Source organism: Meles meles, chromosome 5, assembly GCF_922984935.1.
Source record: "Meles meles chromosome 5, mMelMel3.1 paternal haplotype, whole genome shotgun sequence".
NCBI lineage: Eukaryota > Metazoa > Chordata > Mammalia > Carnivora > Mustelidae > Meles > Meles meles.
Window position 1 is genome coordinate 59527411 of NC_060070.1, and position 18503 is coordinate 59545913.

General features: G+C 38.6%; 1 protein-coding gene across 6 annotated transcripts in view; it reads right to left on the reverse strand.

Moving 5' to 3' along the window:
- The window catches only part of UTRN (utrophin), a 505495-nt gene that overhangs the window by 141684 nt on the left and 345308 nt on the right, over positions 1–18503 (reverse strand). For all 6 annotated transcript variants that reach the window (XM_046006019.1, XM_046006018.1, XM_046006020.1 and 3 more), the window contains one exon: positions 9403–9575. In XM_046006019.1, coding sequence (XP_045861975.1) covers positions 9403–9575 — 173 coding nt within the window. The remainder of the gene's footprint in view (positions 1–9402; positions 9576–18503) is intronic.

The following is an 18503-nucleotide window of genomic DNA, read 5'->3' on the forward strand; positions in this document are numbered from 1 at the left end:
ACATCAAGCTAAGCACAGAGTCTGCTTGAGATTCTCTCTCTCCACCTCTTTCTGCCTCTCCCCCTGCTCACAATCTATCTCTAAAATAAATAAATCACTAAAGCCTCTGCTTTTCAATGTTTCTTCAAAGAAGTTTTTATTTCTTCTCCCAATGTACAGCTAGGAAAAAGAGAGCAAACAGTGTGAGTGAGCCAGCAGGAGCACATATAAAAATAAAATACAGCTTTCCACTTACTCACCCCATCTACGGAGCACTTGCACTGATTATCAAGCACTACATGGTTTCCAAACTAAAAAGCCCTGGGACCAAGGTGGGAGAAAGGCAAGTCCACCAAATATGCTCTGATATAAGAAACCTAACAACAGTTCTCTGAGGGAACCACAGCTCGGAGAAGAAAGAAAAATTGCTCAAGGAAAGAATTTGGGATCCAAACTGAAGTCTAAACTCTTTCCACTCCACTGCTTTCATTAGGGGCAGCATTTAAGATGGGAGATAGAGGGGCGCCTGGGTGGCTCAGTGGATTAAGCCGCTACCTTCGGCTCAGGTCATGATCTCAGGGTCCTGGGATCGAGCCCCGCATCGGGCTCTCTGCTCTGCAGGGAGCCTGCTTCCTCCTCTCTCTCTGCCTGCTTCTCTGCCTACTTGTGATCTCTCTCTGTGTCAAATAAATAAATAAAATCTTAAAAAATATATATTTAAAAAAAAAAGATGGGAGATAGAAATGGCCCAGACATACTTATAGACAAGTGAAGATCCATTTGCAAAGTAGGTCCATCAAAGAATACAATGACCCAAATCAAGGGAACAAATGCATACTACCCCTGGCGCATAAGGAATGCACAGAATTAAATGTCCAATGTGGCATCTTTATGACAAATGAAATTTATTCTTAGTTTCTGATAAAACCTATAGATTATAAATCAAGTTATAATGAAAGAAAATACCTTTATTAGTACAAGAATAACCAGTTATAGTAAAAGGAGTTATTTCTGCTCCCAGAAAGGGAATAAAGATGACTAGGAGAAAGAGGAATTCAGTGTGTGCTGAAAAGAACACCAAAGCCGTGCCTCCAATATGGTTGCCAACACTGACATGTAGCTATTTCCATTGAAACTCAAGTTAATGAAATAGATTTTGAAATTCATGCCATCAGTAGCACTAGCCACATTTCAAGCATTCTGTATGCCACCTGTGGCTCGTGGCCACCACACCAAACAGCACAGAGACAGAACATTTCTACCTTCTCAGAAAGTTCCATCAGAAACTGCTGAACCAAAGGGGGGAAAGGGAAGAAGAGAGGGACCGTATCTTCCTCTATTCAACTTGAGAAAAGGAAATGTTAGTAATTTTACAATATGGTTAACAAAATCAACTGGTTAAGGCTAAAAGTGGTGTCAGTGACATTGTAGAATGTGATAACACTAGATGTAGTCACGATGTTAAAGGTTAATCTTCTCTACGGGCTCTTAAAAGGGTGCCCTGAATTTTTAAGAGGCTCATAAAAGAAAGGAAAGATAGAATTTTATCTTTGAACTCTGTTTTCATTAGATTTTACAATTTTACTGGCCTTTGAAACCATATGTTAATAAGAATCTCTATTAAACATCATTAAGCTGATAAGTAGATTTTAATTAACATAATCCTAAATTAAATAAATCTAACAAAAAAAAAACTTAGGCCATGTCATTCACATTACTGAATTTATTTCCAATTCATTTTTTTTTCAGGGAATAAAAAGTATTGCCAAATTTTCTAAGAGCCCATCTTCTAGATGACAATTCAAATTATTAGCTATTTTCTTCTCTGTCAATATAAGTGAAATATATACTTTATATATTGTTTTTCGATTGCAAAGAATATTTCACACACTGGACTTAAGTATTTAAAAGTCTTATCAAAGTTATCCAAAAAGACCATGAAATAATATTTAAGATATTAACCCAAGGTGTTCAGTCTTAGGTTATTACATAATTCCAATGACTACACCATAGTCAAAAGAGGTAATGCCTGTAAAGCACTTACTGTAAGCCTGGCACATGGATATTCAATAAATATTAGTTGTTATTATAATCTTTGGCAGACATTCTCTAAAAATGATGATAAATTAGTGCAATGCCATGACAACACTGACTTTAGCAAAATTAAAGCACCATTTGAAATATAGAATGTACAGAAGGAGCATATATCAAATGGCCTCATTCTCAGAAAAGAATGAAGGAAAGACACAGCAAAGGCAGAGTTTTGGGGTGCTAACAAGGAAGCAAAATCTTTACAAAATAGAGATGGTGGTAAATATGATAGAAAATCATTCAGAATCATAATACAAATTATAAGTAGAAAGGGTCAAATTATAGAACTGTCACCATTTTTCACTTTATCGTATAACACTAGGAAGATTAGAATCAAGAATGGAGGAGAGAGGGGCGCCTGGGTGGCTCAGTGGGTTAAGTCTCTGCCTTCGGCTCAGGTCATGATCTCAAGAGTCCCGCATCAGGCTCTCGGCTCAGCGGGAAGTTTGCTTCCCCCCTTCTCTATGCCTGCCTCTCTGCCTATTTGTTATCTCTGTCAAGTAAATAAATAAAATCTTAAAAAAAAAAAAAAAAAAGAATGGGGGAGAGAGGGGTACCTGGGTGGCTCAGTCGGTTAAATGTCTGCCTTCAGCTCCAGTCATGATCCCGGGCTCCCAGGATCAAGCCCTGTGTTGGACTCCCTGCTTAGGAAGGAATCTGCTTATCCCTCTGAGGGGTTTAAAAGGAGGAAACAAGAAATTGCAGGGAAAAAAAAAAAAAAAAAAGAAATTGCAGGGAGAGAGGAAATTTAAAGTACTGGAATGGCTTATGATGGAATCCAAATGGAGTACAAGTGGTGGATGCAGTCTGAAAAGATAAAGGGTTTACGCAAGCAAAGATTAGGAGAAAGGGAGGCACATAAAAAATTAAAAGCTAAGAGTTGCACAGCTGGAAATATTAAAGGACATGCATTTTAGACAATTTAGTTGGCATACATGCTACCGAAATGAGCACTAATCAATCCACCTGAAATACAGTAGATGACTCATCTATACAAGATTAAAATGCAAAGTTATGTAATAAGATAAAGATGATCCCGGTATATAATAAGCTAATGAAAGGTGCCCTCTTCATTAGGGCCATAACTTTAATGTGAAGGAGAACTGATTGACCAATGATATTGCAAGTAATTCTGATTTGATGCATCAGACGGCTCCTCTCTAACTAACATGGCAAAACCAGTAGTATTCAGATGCATGTGGCCGGGTGGAATGTAGGAAAATAACATGTGTGCTCTGGAGAACACTCTGCCCTTGGTCTCCTGGAGCTTGATCATCTCAGGATGTTAATGGAGTCCCAGGTATGGCCAGGTCTGTGGGACTTAGAAACAGAATAGGGAGAAAGGCTCTTAGAGACAAAGTAAAAAGAAACATGGAAGTCAAAATATAAAAAAGTATCAATATGGATATTGATACCAAGGATGAGAGCTGAGGAAGAGATGAAGAATAAAAGGGAAGTCTGAAGGAGAAGAATAAATGAAACGAGATGGGATTGGGAGGGAGACAAACCATAAGTAACTCTTAATCTCACAAAACAAATGAGGGTTGCTGGGGGGAGGGGGGTTGGGAGAGGGGGAGTGGGGTTTTGGACATTGGGGAGGGTATGTGCTATGGTGAGTCCTGTGAAGTGTGTAAACCTGGCGATTCACAGACCTGTACCCCTGGGGATAAAAATACATTATATGTTTATAAAAAAATAAGAAATTTAAAAAAAAAAAGGAAGTCAGATGCTCAAATCAATGAGTAAAGCAGAAGAGTGTCTTACAGAGCAGGAGGAAGCAGGAGGAAGATGGTAGAGTAATCCATGTATCCACTTCCAAGGAGAAGCTGTTGAGATGGAACGGGAATGCCTAAAATACGGACGGCAAGGAGGCTGTCAACGTCTTCCTTATCCCCATGTGGCCCTGTGGCCACTGGTCTGCAGCTCCATGCCGGGAGTGGATGGCTGGTGTTCCAGTCAGTTGGTACCAGTAGCAGCTATTGAATTTCCAAAATATTCCCACCGGCTGCCAGGTGAGGAAAATGGGAAATTTACAGGCTATCAAAGAGAGCTTTAAGTGAAGAGGGCCACTAAGGGGAAAGCCAACTTTCAAGGAAACAGAAAAGTAGTGGAACAGTGTACAGAAATATTGAAGATACAACTGAATTCGGACACAAGAGAAGCCAGTGTAGGGACAGACTGCTTTAAAGGAATGGGAGGAACGAGTAAAGGGATGGAAAGTGACAGCGTGCTCACCAGGCATCGTTTTCAGCAAGGACTGAGGGAGGCAGGGGGCTGGGAGATAGGCTGACTCTCCATATTTGTTGATGAGAACACTTTCCCACCCAACCCCCTGGGAGGCACTTTCTCACTGAGCACACTCCTGACCTCTTCTCCAAACATCCCCTCTCTCAGTCCCTGAAGAGGTGAAATGAGGAATCTGATTTGTCAATGTAGGGAATAACCAGATGCTTTGCTCAGCTCACCCTTGACTCTTGAAACAGGCCTGCAAACACTGAGTTCCTCCTCATTCTTCCTTGTAGGGTTCCTCACCTGGGGGACCACCTTCTCTATTGACTGCTGGTAATGCCACCTCATTCTGGGGTTCAGCTAACGGGGCCCAATGGGCCCTCTCCCTAAGCCACTTCCTCCAGCCTGGCCTTTGCCAGTAATTAACATGACACTGTTGTTCTCTCCTGGACACACTTTTATTTCATATTTTTTTCAGAATCCAGCCAGGATAGATGGACACCATTTATTGCGAACCTTCTCAGAAATTCCCAACATGAATGAGAAGACCAAAAAAATGAGGTAGGGAGAATTTCTATGTCTTTTGAATGGATTAGTGCCAAACAGAATGGTAATCCATGAAAAAATTATAATAGTTAGCAATTATTGAGTGCTTACTATTTGCCACTGTCTTAGGCACTTTATACAGGCTAATTAAATGATATATTCAGGATGACCCTATAAAGAAGTTACTCTTATTATCTCTATTTGACAATATGAGGACACATATATTGGCTAAGTAACCTGTCCACGGTGGCACAACTGCTAAGAGGCGAAGCCAGTGTTGGAACCGAGGTGGTGTAGCTCCAAGGGTTAACACTACTAAACACTACCCTGTACCACTTCTGTTTGAGGTGGGCTTGCTACACGACAGCCTATTACTGAGTATAATAAACTGTGTTATCTTTTTTAAGAAACTGTTTTCTCTTTCTTTTAATTAAGGTATCATTAACATATAACATTCTATTACCTTCAGGTATACAACACAATGATTCAATATAGGTCTATATTGATAAATGATTACTACCATATGTCTAGTTAACACCCATCAGCACATAGAGTTACAAATTTACATATTATATATGTATAAAGAAATATGTATCTTTTATAAATACCAAAATAATAATGAATGCTATTAGAATTCGTTTTGCCCAAGTTAAGAATGAAGACTGAATCATTACTTCGTCAGTGAAGCATATCTGAAATGTGCTATATGAAAGCACAGATAAATCAATAGAGGTACAGATCTCGGTCTCCAGTTCTCGCACATTCACAATGCTGTTACATCTAGTAACATAGTTACAGCAATGTGTTCTCTCTCTCTCCCCCTCATAGCAGAGTGACTTGAGAAATTGAGACTGTGTAGACTAGTTCTGTTTCCACCTGCCCACTTCCCATTCTGACTCTTTGGTCCTCTGAGATCAGATTCTCACCTCAACCAAAGCACTACCCCAGCAAAAAGTTACCAAAGCCCCTCTCATTGCATCTGGCCTGGGTAGCCCTGATCTTACTCCACTCCCTCAGCCACTAGGCACGCCCCTCCCTTGGAAACCCCTCCTCCCTTGGCTCTTGACAACACTCCTGGATCCCCTCTCCTCAGGGCCACCCACTTCTCAGGTTCCTTTGCTGGCTTTCCTTTCCTTCATTTATTCCTTATATATTAGGCTTCTTTGGGAAGCACCTTGGGTGTCCTCTTCTAATTTTTCACCCTCTGGCCTACTTTCAATGCCTTGTCTGCCACCTCTATCTGAGTACTCCCCAACTCACCATTTCTTTATTTGGCCGACTGTTCTCTTTTGAAGAGATGTCCATCCACTGGCTACCGGTGATTTGTTTCTGGATGTCTCACTAGTGCCTCAACAACATGAACCAAGTACCTATTCAGTGTCTCCTCCCTTTCCTGGATACTGAAGAGGTCTGTTAGCCACTCTCCTTGTCCTCAGAACTGTGTTATCTAAGAAAGCATCCTCCATGGGCATGTGGGAGGGATCGTTCCAAAGTTCACATCTAACTATGTCACCTAAAAGTTTTCAAATTCTATTACCAGAAGAATGAGCATGGTGCACACAGCCATTCCACGAGTGTGCCTCACCTCTCCACCTTCTTTTTTCTGGCCACAATCTTTCCCCTCCACACCAACAGCAAATTCTCAGCCATACTGAACTTCTTCACTGTTCCATGAAAACACCGTTATGTCAAGCCTCCTGCCAACATGTGTTCTCCAGAGCTGATGCAATCCGTCGGAGAGAAACTATATAACTTTTTGAGGCTCAGCTTAGTAACTGACTCTTTGATGAAGCCTTTGGTCATCATCTGAAGAGAAAGTAACTACAGCCTTCATTGAACCCACCTTAACCTGGTTTAGACCTGTGAGCCTGCTAGGAGAGGAACCATATCTTATTTATTATTTGCAGGGCCTTAAACACAGAAGTTTTTTGTTATTAACTGCTTGAATAAATGCCTTAATCTCCAGAGGTGGGTAATGAGGCTTAACATTCTTTTAATTTATTATCACATTAATAACACACTTTACTAAAGGATGAACATTTGGGAGCAGGGGAAAAGAGAGAGGGAAACCACTCTTAACTATAGAGAACAAACTGGGGGTTGATGGAGGCAGGGAGGTGGGGGATGGACTAGATGGGTGATGGGTATTAAGGAGGGCACTGGTGATGATGAGCACTGGGTGTTGTATGTAAATGCCGAACCACTGAACTCGACTCCTGAACCAATACTGAATTGCATGTCAACTAGAATTTAAATTTAAAAAAAAATTTTTTTTAATTAAAAAAATAAAAATAACACGTCACTGGAATGTGTTATCTATCTTGATACAGAAGTCCATTGGCAAAAGTTTACTCTCTCATCTTCTAAAAATAACATTAATTTTTTTACTAGATAATATTGCAACAGTACTTTACGAGCTCTTTTCAGGTTAGAAAAACAACAGGACTTGATAGGCTTAGGAAGAGCATCTGTGGAAGACCACAGATTTTTCTGTCTGTGGCTTTCTATCTGGAACGATCTCTTTATGATGTGAGCCTTCAATAAACTCTCCTTCCTAAAGAATTCATCTTCCAAACTCTCCAAATACCAGCACCATGTACACAATCTTTACCAGGACCAGTGCTGTGGTTTTCACTCGTTAGACTAGATGCTGGTTTTGCTAGAACCTCAGTGAATGTTTTTCACTGAATTAACATTTTTAATCATTTTACTTATTTTTATTTATGGGGAACAGAAAGTTGCAGCCCAAAGGAATTTGGCCAGTTGAAATTTCAATCTTAAATAAGCCTAAGTATATTCTCTCACTGTACAATACACCCAGACTGTCCTCTCTTATTGAAAAACATAGTTGGCTGGTGTTGCCATGATCTCCAAGAGGATCTTTAGGCAGAAGTTGCCATGGTCATGCTCAATTACCCATTTCCTTAAGGGTAAAAAGAAGTGTGAATTTCCCTCTATGAGACTCAGAAGAATAATAACCTTTCAGGACATCTCTTCAGATAGAAAAAAATTTTTAACGTTTATTCACAACAAATAATCACTAAAGATTTCTACGCTCTAGGAACTGGCTCCATGAAATCCAGAAGCCAGATAAAGCAGATCCACTGAGCCCCTTTATATAAGCAAAAATAAACGAGGTGTTATGTTAGACAGCCTTTACATAGGTTAAAGAACTACCAGATTATCCCATTCAATCTTCCCAGCAATAAGGTGGATTAAATATTTATATTTTGATTGTGTGAATGAGAAAACTAAAGCTAAGAGAGACCAAGTGACTTGTCTAAGATCAGTAAGTAAACATCAAAGTCAAAGAACCAAACTTAAGATCATTTTGTTTAAGGTTATATACTTTTCAATACATCATACAGTTTCTAAACCTTAAGAGACTGACCCAGATATAAGATCTAGGTCTTTCCTTTTTTTTTTTTTTTCTTTTTAAGATTTTATTTAATTATTTGAGAGAGAGAAAGAGCAAGTAGGAGGAGGGAGAGGGACAAGTAGACTCTGAGCTGAGCATGGAGCCCAATCTGGGGTTCGATCTCACGGCCCTGAGATCACGAACTGACCTGAAATAAAGAGTCAGACGCTCAACTGACTGAGCCCCCTAGGCACCCCAAGATCTAGGTTTCTCTACTGACATTCTTCTTTTGGATCTTTGCTTAGTAGTTTCCTGTAAAGTCATCTCCACTTGGGTACTGTTCACCATCTATTAAATGTAATTCTAGACTCCCAATAGCATTAATAATTGTCACCCTTGATACTTTTTCAGGGTCCTTTCCTAGTCAGCATTCTGGTCCTCAAATTCATCCTGATTTAATTTTACTCTTTCCAAAAGCAGACATGAATCATCAGTTTCCCATTTCAGTGTCCATGAGCAGTATTTAATTTCTATAAATACATTTTCCAATTGGACATACAAATAGCATGATGAAGCAAAACATTTAATGCCAAGAGTCAGAAAGATCTAGGTTCAACTCTCGGCTTGGCACTTTGTTAGCTCAAAAACTTGGCAAGTTCCTTATTCTCATTCAGCCTCTGTTTCCTCATGTAAGGAAGGACGTTACAATTCACCTACTGGGATATGTCGAGAACTGAGTAATGCTTACAAAGAGGCTAACACAGTACTTGGTCAAGGAAAACACTCAATAACTAGCAGGTGTTGGTAACATTATTCTTCTTAGTATCCAATTTAAAATATGACGTTGCAAATTTGGGACTAGTCAAGAACAGTTGGGCCCTAGTGGGCCCTGGTGGGCCCTGGATACAAATGGAGCTAAAGCTGTAACTTTAAAAAAAAAAGTTTTGCATATGAAACTTTTTTTTAAGATTTTATTTTTAAGTAATCTGTACACCCAACGTGGGGCTCAAACTTACAACCCCGAGATCAAGAGCTGCATGTTCTATTGCCTGAGACAGCTAGGCATCCCTGCATTTAAACCTTAAATTACTTCAGAGAAATCAGCATGATGGTACGGCTTCCTGTTCTCCTTCTGATACGCAAAAGTCATAAAAATCTCTCTCCCCCATCATTTTTATTTTGATATTGACTATTCTGACCTGATGCTGGCAGATTTGGCTTTTAAGTCATTCCATCTTTGGTTCATATCATCCAAGCGATGCTGAAGCATAGTAGCTTCTTCAGAATTTCCCAAAGCTTTTACCATCTTCTGCCTGTTTCCATCAATGCTTTTAAATATGTCGTTATGTGCATCAATTTCAGCCTGGATGTCCTAAAGAGAAAAGAGAAGAAAGAGTGCAAATGTTAGGTATTAGTGTCAACACTACCTTAGCGTTGCTATACAGAACTTCTTTTTTTTTTATAGTCCACAGATGAGGATTTTTTTTTAAACAAAATAGTAAAATTCGCCTTAAATGATAACAAATTCAAGTGTTTCCACAATTCTGATGTTGAAAATAACAGCCTCAAAATCTTTAATATATTGCTTCCTCAGTTCTTAAAAACAGAATGTATTATAATTTCCTGTATCAGTTGGTTAGATGGGAGTATTTCAGATTAATGAGAAATTTTTTAAATTTTATATAATTATTGTTGCCAAATCACTGGATACTGCTTAATACCCAGATTCATTCTCCTCTTTGTTCCTGGGCAAAACTACCCTCAAACTGTTATGCTTTATAAAGATATTACATAATTTTTCTTTTTTTCTTTTTACAGTTCATAAACTTAATAGTTTGTCTTTCCAATTGAATAAAATTTATTCTTAGAATTTTAAAAGAACATTTTCATAAAAATGTTTATCTTCATTAAGAAATAAAAACAATTGACAAAATAATATTTCTCCTGTTAAATAGAAAATTTTTTTTCTGAAGGAAATTTGAGTGTAAAGCAAAATAATAAGAATTATTAAAATTAAAAATAAAAACTGGTTCAGACTTTGAAGAAGCATTTGGCAATATGTATCAAAAGTCTTAAAATTGTTGAAATTACCTATCCTGAAAAGATTTATGTATACACATTTATTACATTAATTGTTTTTAAAGTAAAACAGTGGAAACTATCATAATACATTAATGTTATATAATATTAAATTTAAAAATGAAGGATACAATACTATATTATGATGTTAATTTAATTTTTAGGGTAGGTGTTTTAAATTAGCATATGTTTTTGTATATCACTATATATATATCAAAAAAGTATAAGAAAGGGGCGCCTGGGTGGCTCAGTGGGTTAAGCCACTGCCTTCGCTCAGGTCATGATCTCAGGGTTCTGGGATCGAGTCCCGCATCGGGCTCTCTGCTCAGCAGGGAGCCTGCTTCCTCCTCTCTCTCTGCCTGCCTCTCTGCCTACTTGTGATCTCTCTCTGTCAAATAAATAAAATCTTTAAAAAAAAAGTATAAGAAATATCAAAATAGTATAATCTTTGTACAAGCAGGTGATTTTTGTTTTCTTCTATATACTTCTCTGAGTTTCCAAGATTCTACAAAAACAGGGTTTGTTTTTGTAATTAGATAAACAAAATAAATTTAAAATTTAAAATACAGAGGATCTTCATCAATTTTTTAGTACTCTTCATTAAAGGTTGTTAACACAATTATCTGCCTTAATAGGGCAATAATCTTTTCTTCCCGAATAAAATGAAAGCAAGTTAGTCTTAGCTAACTCCAGTGCGACAGTCATGCCATCCAATAAATGAGTGTGAACTTAGAGAATAGCAAACACCCAAGGGGGCTATGAAGGTGTGCAGTGAATCCCTATGGCATTAGCTTTAATGGATATTAAGGCAACTTATGACAGAAATTAAAAAATTATTTCAGGTAATGAATCTGAATTAGTAAAAGGAAAATAAACTCTTAAGCACCATAATTATATTACCTTTCTCAACTTCAGTTTTCCTTTATAAGCCTCACTCGCCTTAAGTTTTCCAATTCCAAAGGAGCACAGTGAAGAATTAAATAGAAATTCTTTGAATATTTGGAATGCTTCCGTTAATATAGAAATCATTCCTGATTAGCAATCTATCAGGAACCAAGGCTTAGAGGCTAGGATCTAAAAGATTGTTCTTCCTGTATCTACAGGCCTAGACTAACCAACTGGATACATGGAAAGAAAGGCCTTTTGCACCTCACTATCCAAGAAGCGTGGCAGGAAGGTGTCACTTCCATTAGGTTAAAGGGCAGCAGAGCTGCATTCTCATTTCTGAGATTTGTGATGTCTAACATGACATGAATAGGGTCAGATCTGAGGGGGAGGAGTGAACACAGAGATTGACAGACAACTTCTGCAAAATTTATGCTCCAAATTTGCAAGCCTATTGGTCTCTGGGGTTATCTGACCCTAACGACAAAGCCAAATCAGGTCTCCCTACAAAGTGGGATCTAAGTACACCCAGAACTGGTGTTTACCACCAAACAAAACTCTGAGCTTGTTGATTCTTGTACATCTCACTAGCACCTCGATTCCACATACAGGGGAGCAGACACCAACAGAGGAGTAGGGGACAGAGCCAGATCCTGATTCAAGGTGCTCAGGCTGGACAACATTATGTGCATAAAATGGCAATCTCAACATAATTTCAGTTTGGGATGCTTTAAATAGAAATTCTTGGTGAAAAAGAAAAAGGTAAGGAAAGTTCTGTGGGAAGGTTCTTTGGTGTCATCTCCTGAACCTAGTCCTCATTCTTCAGGATGTAACGATTATATTTTTATGTCCTGAAATGCATTTTAAGACACCTAAAGAGATAGATTTTAAGATCAACAGTTTTAAGCTCATGCTGTACATATGCATGATAGCTATCTTTCTCAAGAAGCTCAGTAGGGTCATCTGGGTGGCTCAGTCGGTTATGCAGACCTGGGATCAGGTCATGATCCCAGGGTCCTAGGATGGAGTCCCGCATTGGGCTCTTTGCTCAGTGGGGAGTCTGCTTCTCCCTCTGCCCATCCCCCACAATTTGCTTGCACTCTTTCTTTCTTTCTCTCTCTCTCTCTCTCTCATGCATGTGCTCTCAAATAAATAAATGCAAGCTGGTATAGCCACTCTGGAAAACAATATGGAGGTTCCTCAAGATGTTGAAAATAGAGCTGCCCTACGACCCAGCAATTGCACTACTAGGTCATTTACTCCCAAGATACAGATGTAGTGAAAAGAACGGGCACGTGCACCCCAATGTTCATAGCAGCAATTTCCACAATAGCAAACTGTGGAAGGAGCCGAGATACCCTTCAACAGATGAATGGATAAAGAAGTTGTGGTTCATATATACAATAGAGTATTACTCAGCCATCAGAAAGGATGGATACCTACCATTTGCATCTACATGGATGGATATGGAGGGGATTATGCTGGGTGAAATAAATCAAGCAGAGAAGACAACTATCATACAGTTTCACTCATATATGGAACATAAGGAATAGTGTAGAGGATCACAGGGAAAGGCAGGGGAAACTGAATTGGAAGAAATCAGGGAGGGAGACACACCATGAGAGACTCGAGATCCTGGAAACAAACTGAGGGTTGCAGAAGGGAAGGGGATGGGAGGATGGGGTAACAGGGTGATGGGTATTAAGGAGGGCACATGATGTCATGAGCACTAGGTGTTATGTGCAACTAATGAACTGCTGAACACAACATCAAAAACTAATGATGTACTACTATATGTTGGCTAACTGAACTAACTAAATAAATAAATAAAATCTTCCAAAAAAAAAAAAAAAAAAAAGGCAGCAGCTCAATGACACAGTGAGCAAGGAAGGCAACTCTTTGCTCTCTATTGCCAACATAAATCTGGACTCAAATTTCCTGCATAGTTTCTTTTTTTTCTTTTTTTTTTTTTTTAAGATTTTATTTATTTATTTGACAGAGAGAGATCACAAGTAGGCAGAGAGGCAGGCAGAGAGAGAGGAGGAAGCAGGCTCCCTGTGGAGCAGAGAGCCCGATGCGGGGCTCGATCCCAGGACCCTGAGATCATGACCTGAGCCGAAGGCAGCGGCTTAATCCACTGAGCCACCCAGGCGCCCCTCCTGCATAGTTTCTTAAACATTATTATGAATGAACCACACCAAAAATCACAAGGAAACTTCAAACCACTACTTCCTAAAGTAGCCCAGCATATTTGCTTCCTTTCATAGTCAAGAGAAGTAGGAAGACAGAAGTGTACTAACATCTGTAAATAGTTGTTAATTTAACTTTCACAAAAGTATTCTACAACATCAGGAAATCTGTGTACCAAGAACATAAAGCAGACTGGGCTCCTGATATCCAATCAAGTGATGCCTTTTCAACCCAGCCACAAAGACAAATGGAGTAGAACAGAGCTCCATCACTGGTCAGTCAATGATTGTAGGTACTTCTATCAGGGGTTGGTTAAGAGGACTACCAATCACCATATATTCATACTGGAATGCAACTTTCGGTATGTGAAGAACCCTTCCACACATGAACCACCACAAAAAGCAGGGGGAAAAAAAAAAAAACAACTAACAACCAGAAAGTGGTTGAAGAACTCAGTATACATTATTCCGTTTTCTGTAACATTGGGTAGCATATTTACTTGGCCAAATATATTAAAAGCTCCCAAAGTCAAAAAAATCATCTTAATATTTCTTCTGTATTCTTCACGATCTCTGCTACACAGAATAAGCCTACCGTAAAATAGGGATAGGTCAATAGATAAAATGTATAAATGCATGAATGAAAGTATCTAGTTCATCTTGATTGGCATATTAGCCACCATAATGCCAAGGAAAAACAGACAATTACACAATTGGACGGGAGTGCAGTAATCATTTTGCTCAATCTCTTCATTTAAAAAATTTAATATGGGAACCTAAAATTATTTAGATTCTTGCACTACAAAGCTCCGCCTAATCTTTCACTGGAAATTTAGAATTCCATGCAGTTAATGAATTAGATGATTGTACAAGGATGCACTGGTTTTAAAATCAAGATGCCAGCATGGGAGGCTGTTAGATCATGACCCTGATGGAGCACCAAATGCTAAAATAAATTGAAATTCCATGAAGGAGGGTTTAAAAGCTGAGGGACTTGCCCTACTAATGCTTACCTCTGTCACCCGCAAACCATCTGAACATTAAGCAGCACAAAATCATTATTGATAATTAGTTATGGGCATGTAATCCATGCAGAAGCACAAAGCAATGCTCTCCCAAGCATTTAGCATGAGCCGGTCATGTGCACCGAGAGGCCAACACAAAGCATTCAAGCAGTTGAACTAACATTTAAAAATAAGACAAAGGGATATCTAAGGTTTCTGTTGAAACATACCTTCTAACAATATAAGCAGAATGTAGAAGGTTAGCAGAAGCCAGTGGTTAGGATAAGAGGACGACAGACAAAAACACCATCAAAATCACAAGATGTACACTGTCAGCACGGCCTTCCCGAAGATGGCTATGAAGCTCACAGAGATTCGCTTGCCTACAACATCCGCTAGCCAGGTCAAAATTAACCTCATAAATAATGGAAAATATTATTTGTTTATCTGGTAACTGACATTTTCATACCAATTCTGCCCTTATCTGGATATTTATCTAATTACCTAACCCACAGAGATTATTATATGCGAACACTTTACAATGTATGTCACACACATTTTACTTCTTTATACTGTTCTATAATCAAGTAGTGGCTATAACCGTGTGAGCCAAAATGTTTCTTTGGATTATATTCATTATTTGGATTATATTTCTGAAGGTGAAGAGGTGAGGTCAGCTACAACTTCCCTACCGTATTCCAAGGCTCGGGCTAAATCAACAAAGTTAACCATTAGGGGAAAAGAAACCCAGTGTTCCTTTCAAAAACAAGACTGGAATTCAGAGACAGTTTGGGGTTGATTAATAGGAGCTCAGTGGGATTGTTGCCAGAGATTTGGGTTTTGAAAGTGAGGAATCATAACTTTGTTTAAACAAGTCAGATATTACCTAAAAATAATACAACAACCAAATAACACCATCAAAGGTCATTATGTGATATGTAAATACGCTTTGAAGCTTTTGTGAAGCTTCTGGGATAGTGAGGAATTGTAATTAATTATTCAACAAATTATTATGATTAATTTATTAATTTCAATAAATAATCAATTAATTATTTATAAACTACATTTTCACTCAACAACTAATCTCATAGGTTTTAATCACTCTATTAAAAATTATGGAATCACATTTAGACAGACAACAGAAAGTAGTATTACCTGGTCTATAACAGCATTTATAAAGTAAGAAATCAGTACCAGTAATGTTCTTTTCCCATTATCTATGATTATAAATATGTTAGACAACAGAGTAGAAAAAAAGTTAAATCACTACGTTGAACAAGCTCACAATTAACTGCCCTTCCAAGATAATTTGAACAAGCCAACTTGCAATGATAAAGAATCAATAAATAAACTACAGTTTAAATTCCAACACAGCAAATACTGCTATTAATCAAAATATCTTTCATAACCAAAAACTGTTCCAAATCCTTGAATCTACACCAGTTGTTACTGAAACATATTAATATCCTAGTGAATTAAAATACAGTGGTCTCCCTCCTGGAGTCCCCACATTTGACCGACATGAACACAAGCTTCTTAGGGGCAGTTACTAAATGTTTCATGTAGCCAAAATACTGCCCCGCCTTCATTCCCCAAATCAGACACCATAATCAAAAGTGAACAGGTTTAAAAACCCTAAAATTATGGCATGTTAAATGTTTAAAACTATAATCCTAAAGTACCCAACTCCTCCCCTCCTGAGCTGTCCTATTCCCCAGAAAGCTCTCAATTTCCTCCCTCGTCCACATTCCCCTACATTAACCTCAAACTCATCTTTTAAGTCCCAGTTTAAATGTCATTTCTGCAGGAAAGACTTCTCTGTGCCTGACTAAATTAGGGCTACCTGTTACTCTCATAACTCCCTCTGCATTTGCTGAATCACACACTTGTAGTAAACATGTTCCTTGTTTAAGGTCTGTATCCTCTCATTAGGCCATATGCTCAATGAGGGAAAGTCCACCCTATCCCCCCTCTCCATCCCTGCACTCACCCCAGGGCCTGTACCTACTACGCACTTCATAAATATTTGCTAACTGTTGAACAAATAAGTAGACCTTGAAATGGGAAGTTTACTGTGTCTTAATGTACACATTGTTTTAAAATTAAACATTGCAAATTGAGCAGGAAAATACAGCTTTAAGCTAGGATTTTTAAAAGTACTCATCCTAAAGGAGGTAAATGCTATAAAGGAAATTTATCATTGAATGCCTTCTCTCTGTCACTATGGGAAGTCGATTTCCCCAAAGGATTAAGCAAGGCAGTAGGAACTATTTAAAGACATCTGCATGCGTGTACACACACACACACACACCGTTAGAAAACTATCATTATCATTAATCACCTGGCAATAGAGCCGCATAAATTAATAAAAGACAACAGTCACTCAAAATGTCACTGAGCTACAACTGTCCATTACTCTATCCTCTGTGACTACTAAGTAAATAGAAGGGACAGTACACAATGCAAATGGCTCAAGTATGACAGTAGAATTGGGCACTGAAACCATCAGATACTTCCTTTGTGAAGTACTTTCAAGAAGAAAATTCATTCACTAAAATCAGGAGAGGGGGCACTAAAACCAACCCATAGGCAGGACTTCAGAGGGGTGCTCTGGTGGACCAGCTTTCTGTGCCCAGTCAGCTGTGAGTTTGGCCTGAGTAATCTCTGTGCATGTGGTCACAGCTTTTCAGCCTTTCACCCTCCTCACTTGGCTAGAGGAAAAGGGCCTGCTGGCTGGCAAGCATATCTTGCCACAAGGTCATCCTTCCTTGGTAAGAAGTTCCAGTCTCAAACTTCCCTTTAGGACCCCCAGGGGTACCCATGGTTTCTGCCAGCTGGGATTTCCTGATCCCTGGTGAGCTGTCACTTTGAGGGAACAGTAGAGAATGCCTCCTGCCTTCTGGATTCCCAGGGAAGCTCAGCATTGCTTTTCCTGGTTCTAAGAGATTAGGAATGAGTACCAAGTGTAATCTGTCTACCCCGCCTATGCGGGAGAACAATCCTGGCATCATCCATTTTGAGATTAGGTAACCAAAATACAGATTGCAATCATGTGCCAAATACTCATGTAGGAATGGATACCCAACATAAATCACAAGACCACTGGATTTCTCTAAAATTCAAAAATGTCAACCATAATTCCCCTTTTCAATTGCTCTCACAACATGCTGTCTTGAAGTTATAGTGAAGATCTGCAGTCGTTTGGAAATTTCAGTTACTGAGCAGTCTACAGTTTTTCAGATTAACCATCATTGGAAGACCCATCACATCCCAACTTCGGACCCTCGTGTTCTTAAAGCCTGCAATGGCTTCAGGAGCACAGTAAAATGACCTTTGGCTATGATATACTAAACCTCAGACTGCAGAATTTCAACCACTGACATAGAAGTGCTAAATCACTATGGTCCATATTTTCTCACAAACAATGAATCATGGAACACTACATCCAAAACTAACAATGTACTGTATGGTGACTAACATAACAGAATAATAATAATAACGATAATAATAAAAGAAGCAGATCACTAATACAGAGGGAAAAAAAACAGGTCTAAAGGAATTGAGAGTAAAAGATCTAGGGAAGGACTGTTCTTCAGCTTCTGAAGGTATCATGTGGCTTTTGCATTACAGCAGTAGGCTTTGGTCCTTCCCTAAAAATGGCATTATTGCTTTCAGAGCTGGGGGAAGGGAGGCAGCTGTATTTGAGAGGTGTGAAGTACCCTTCCATAACACCAGTTTTCCTGGCAATGAATCAGTGCAGCAAAGGCTATATGAGACTGCTTTTGTGAAAATACACAAAGGTTTTTTTTTTAATACTTGACTTGAAGAAAAATATTTTCATGTATGACAACTTTCTACAAATGAAATATGGTGAAGAGATGAACTTTTACATAGATTTTTACAAAGGCGTCTAATACAAAAGTAAACATATATGGAGAACTTCGGATTGTGAATGGCAGCAGGATTGTTTCTTTGACTTTGCCTTTGTCTCCAAAAAAAAAAAATCCCAAATCAAGTTTTTGATATGAATAAGCCAGCAGACTTCTTTTACTGTCAACTCAACTACTAAAATAAGAGTAAGAAATAGGCAGATAGTAAGATTTGGGAGTTAGAGAGAAAATATACTAAAATGTCCACAACATG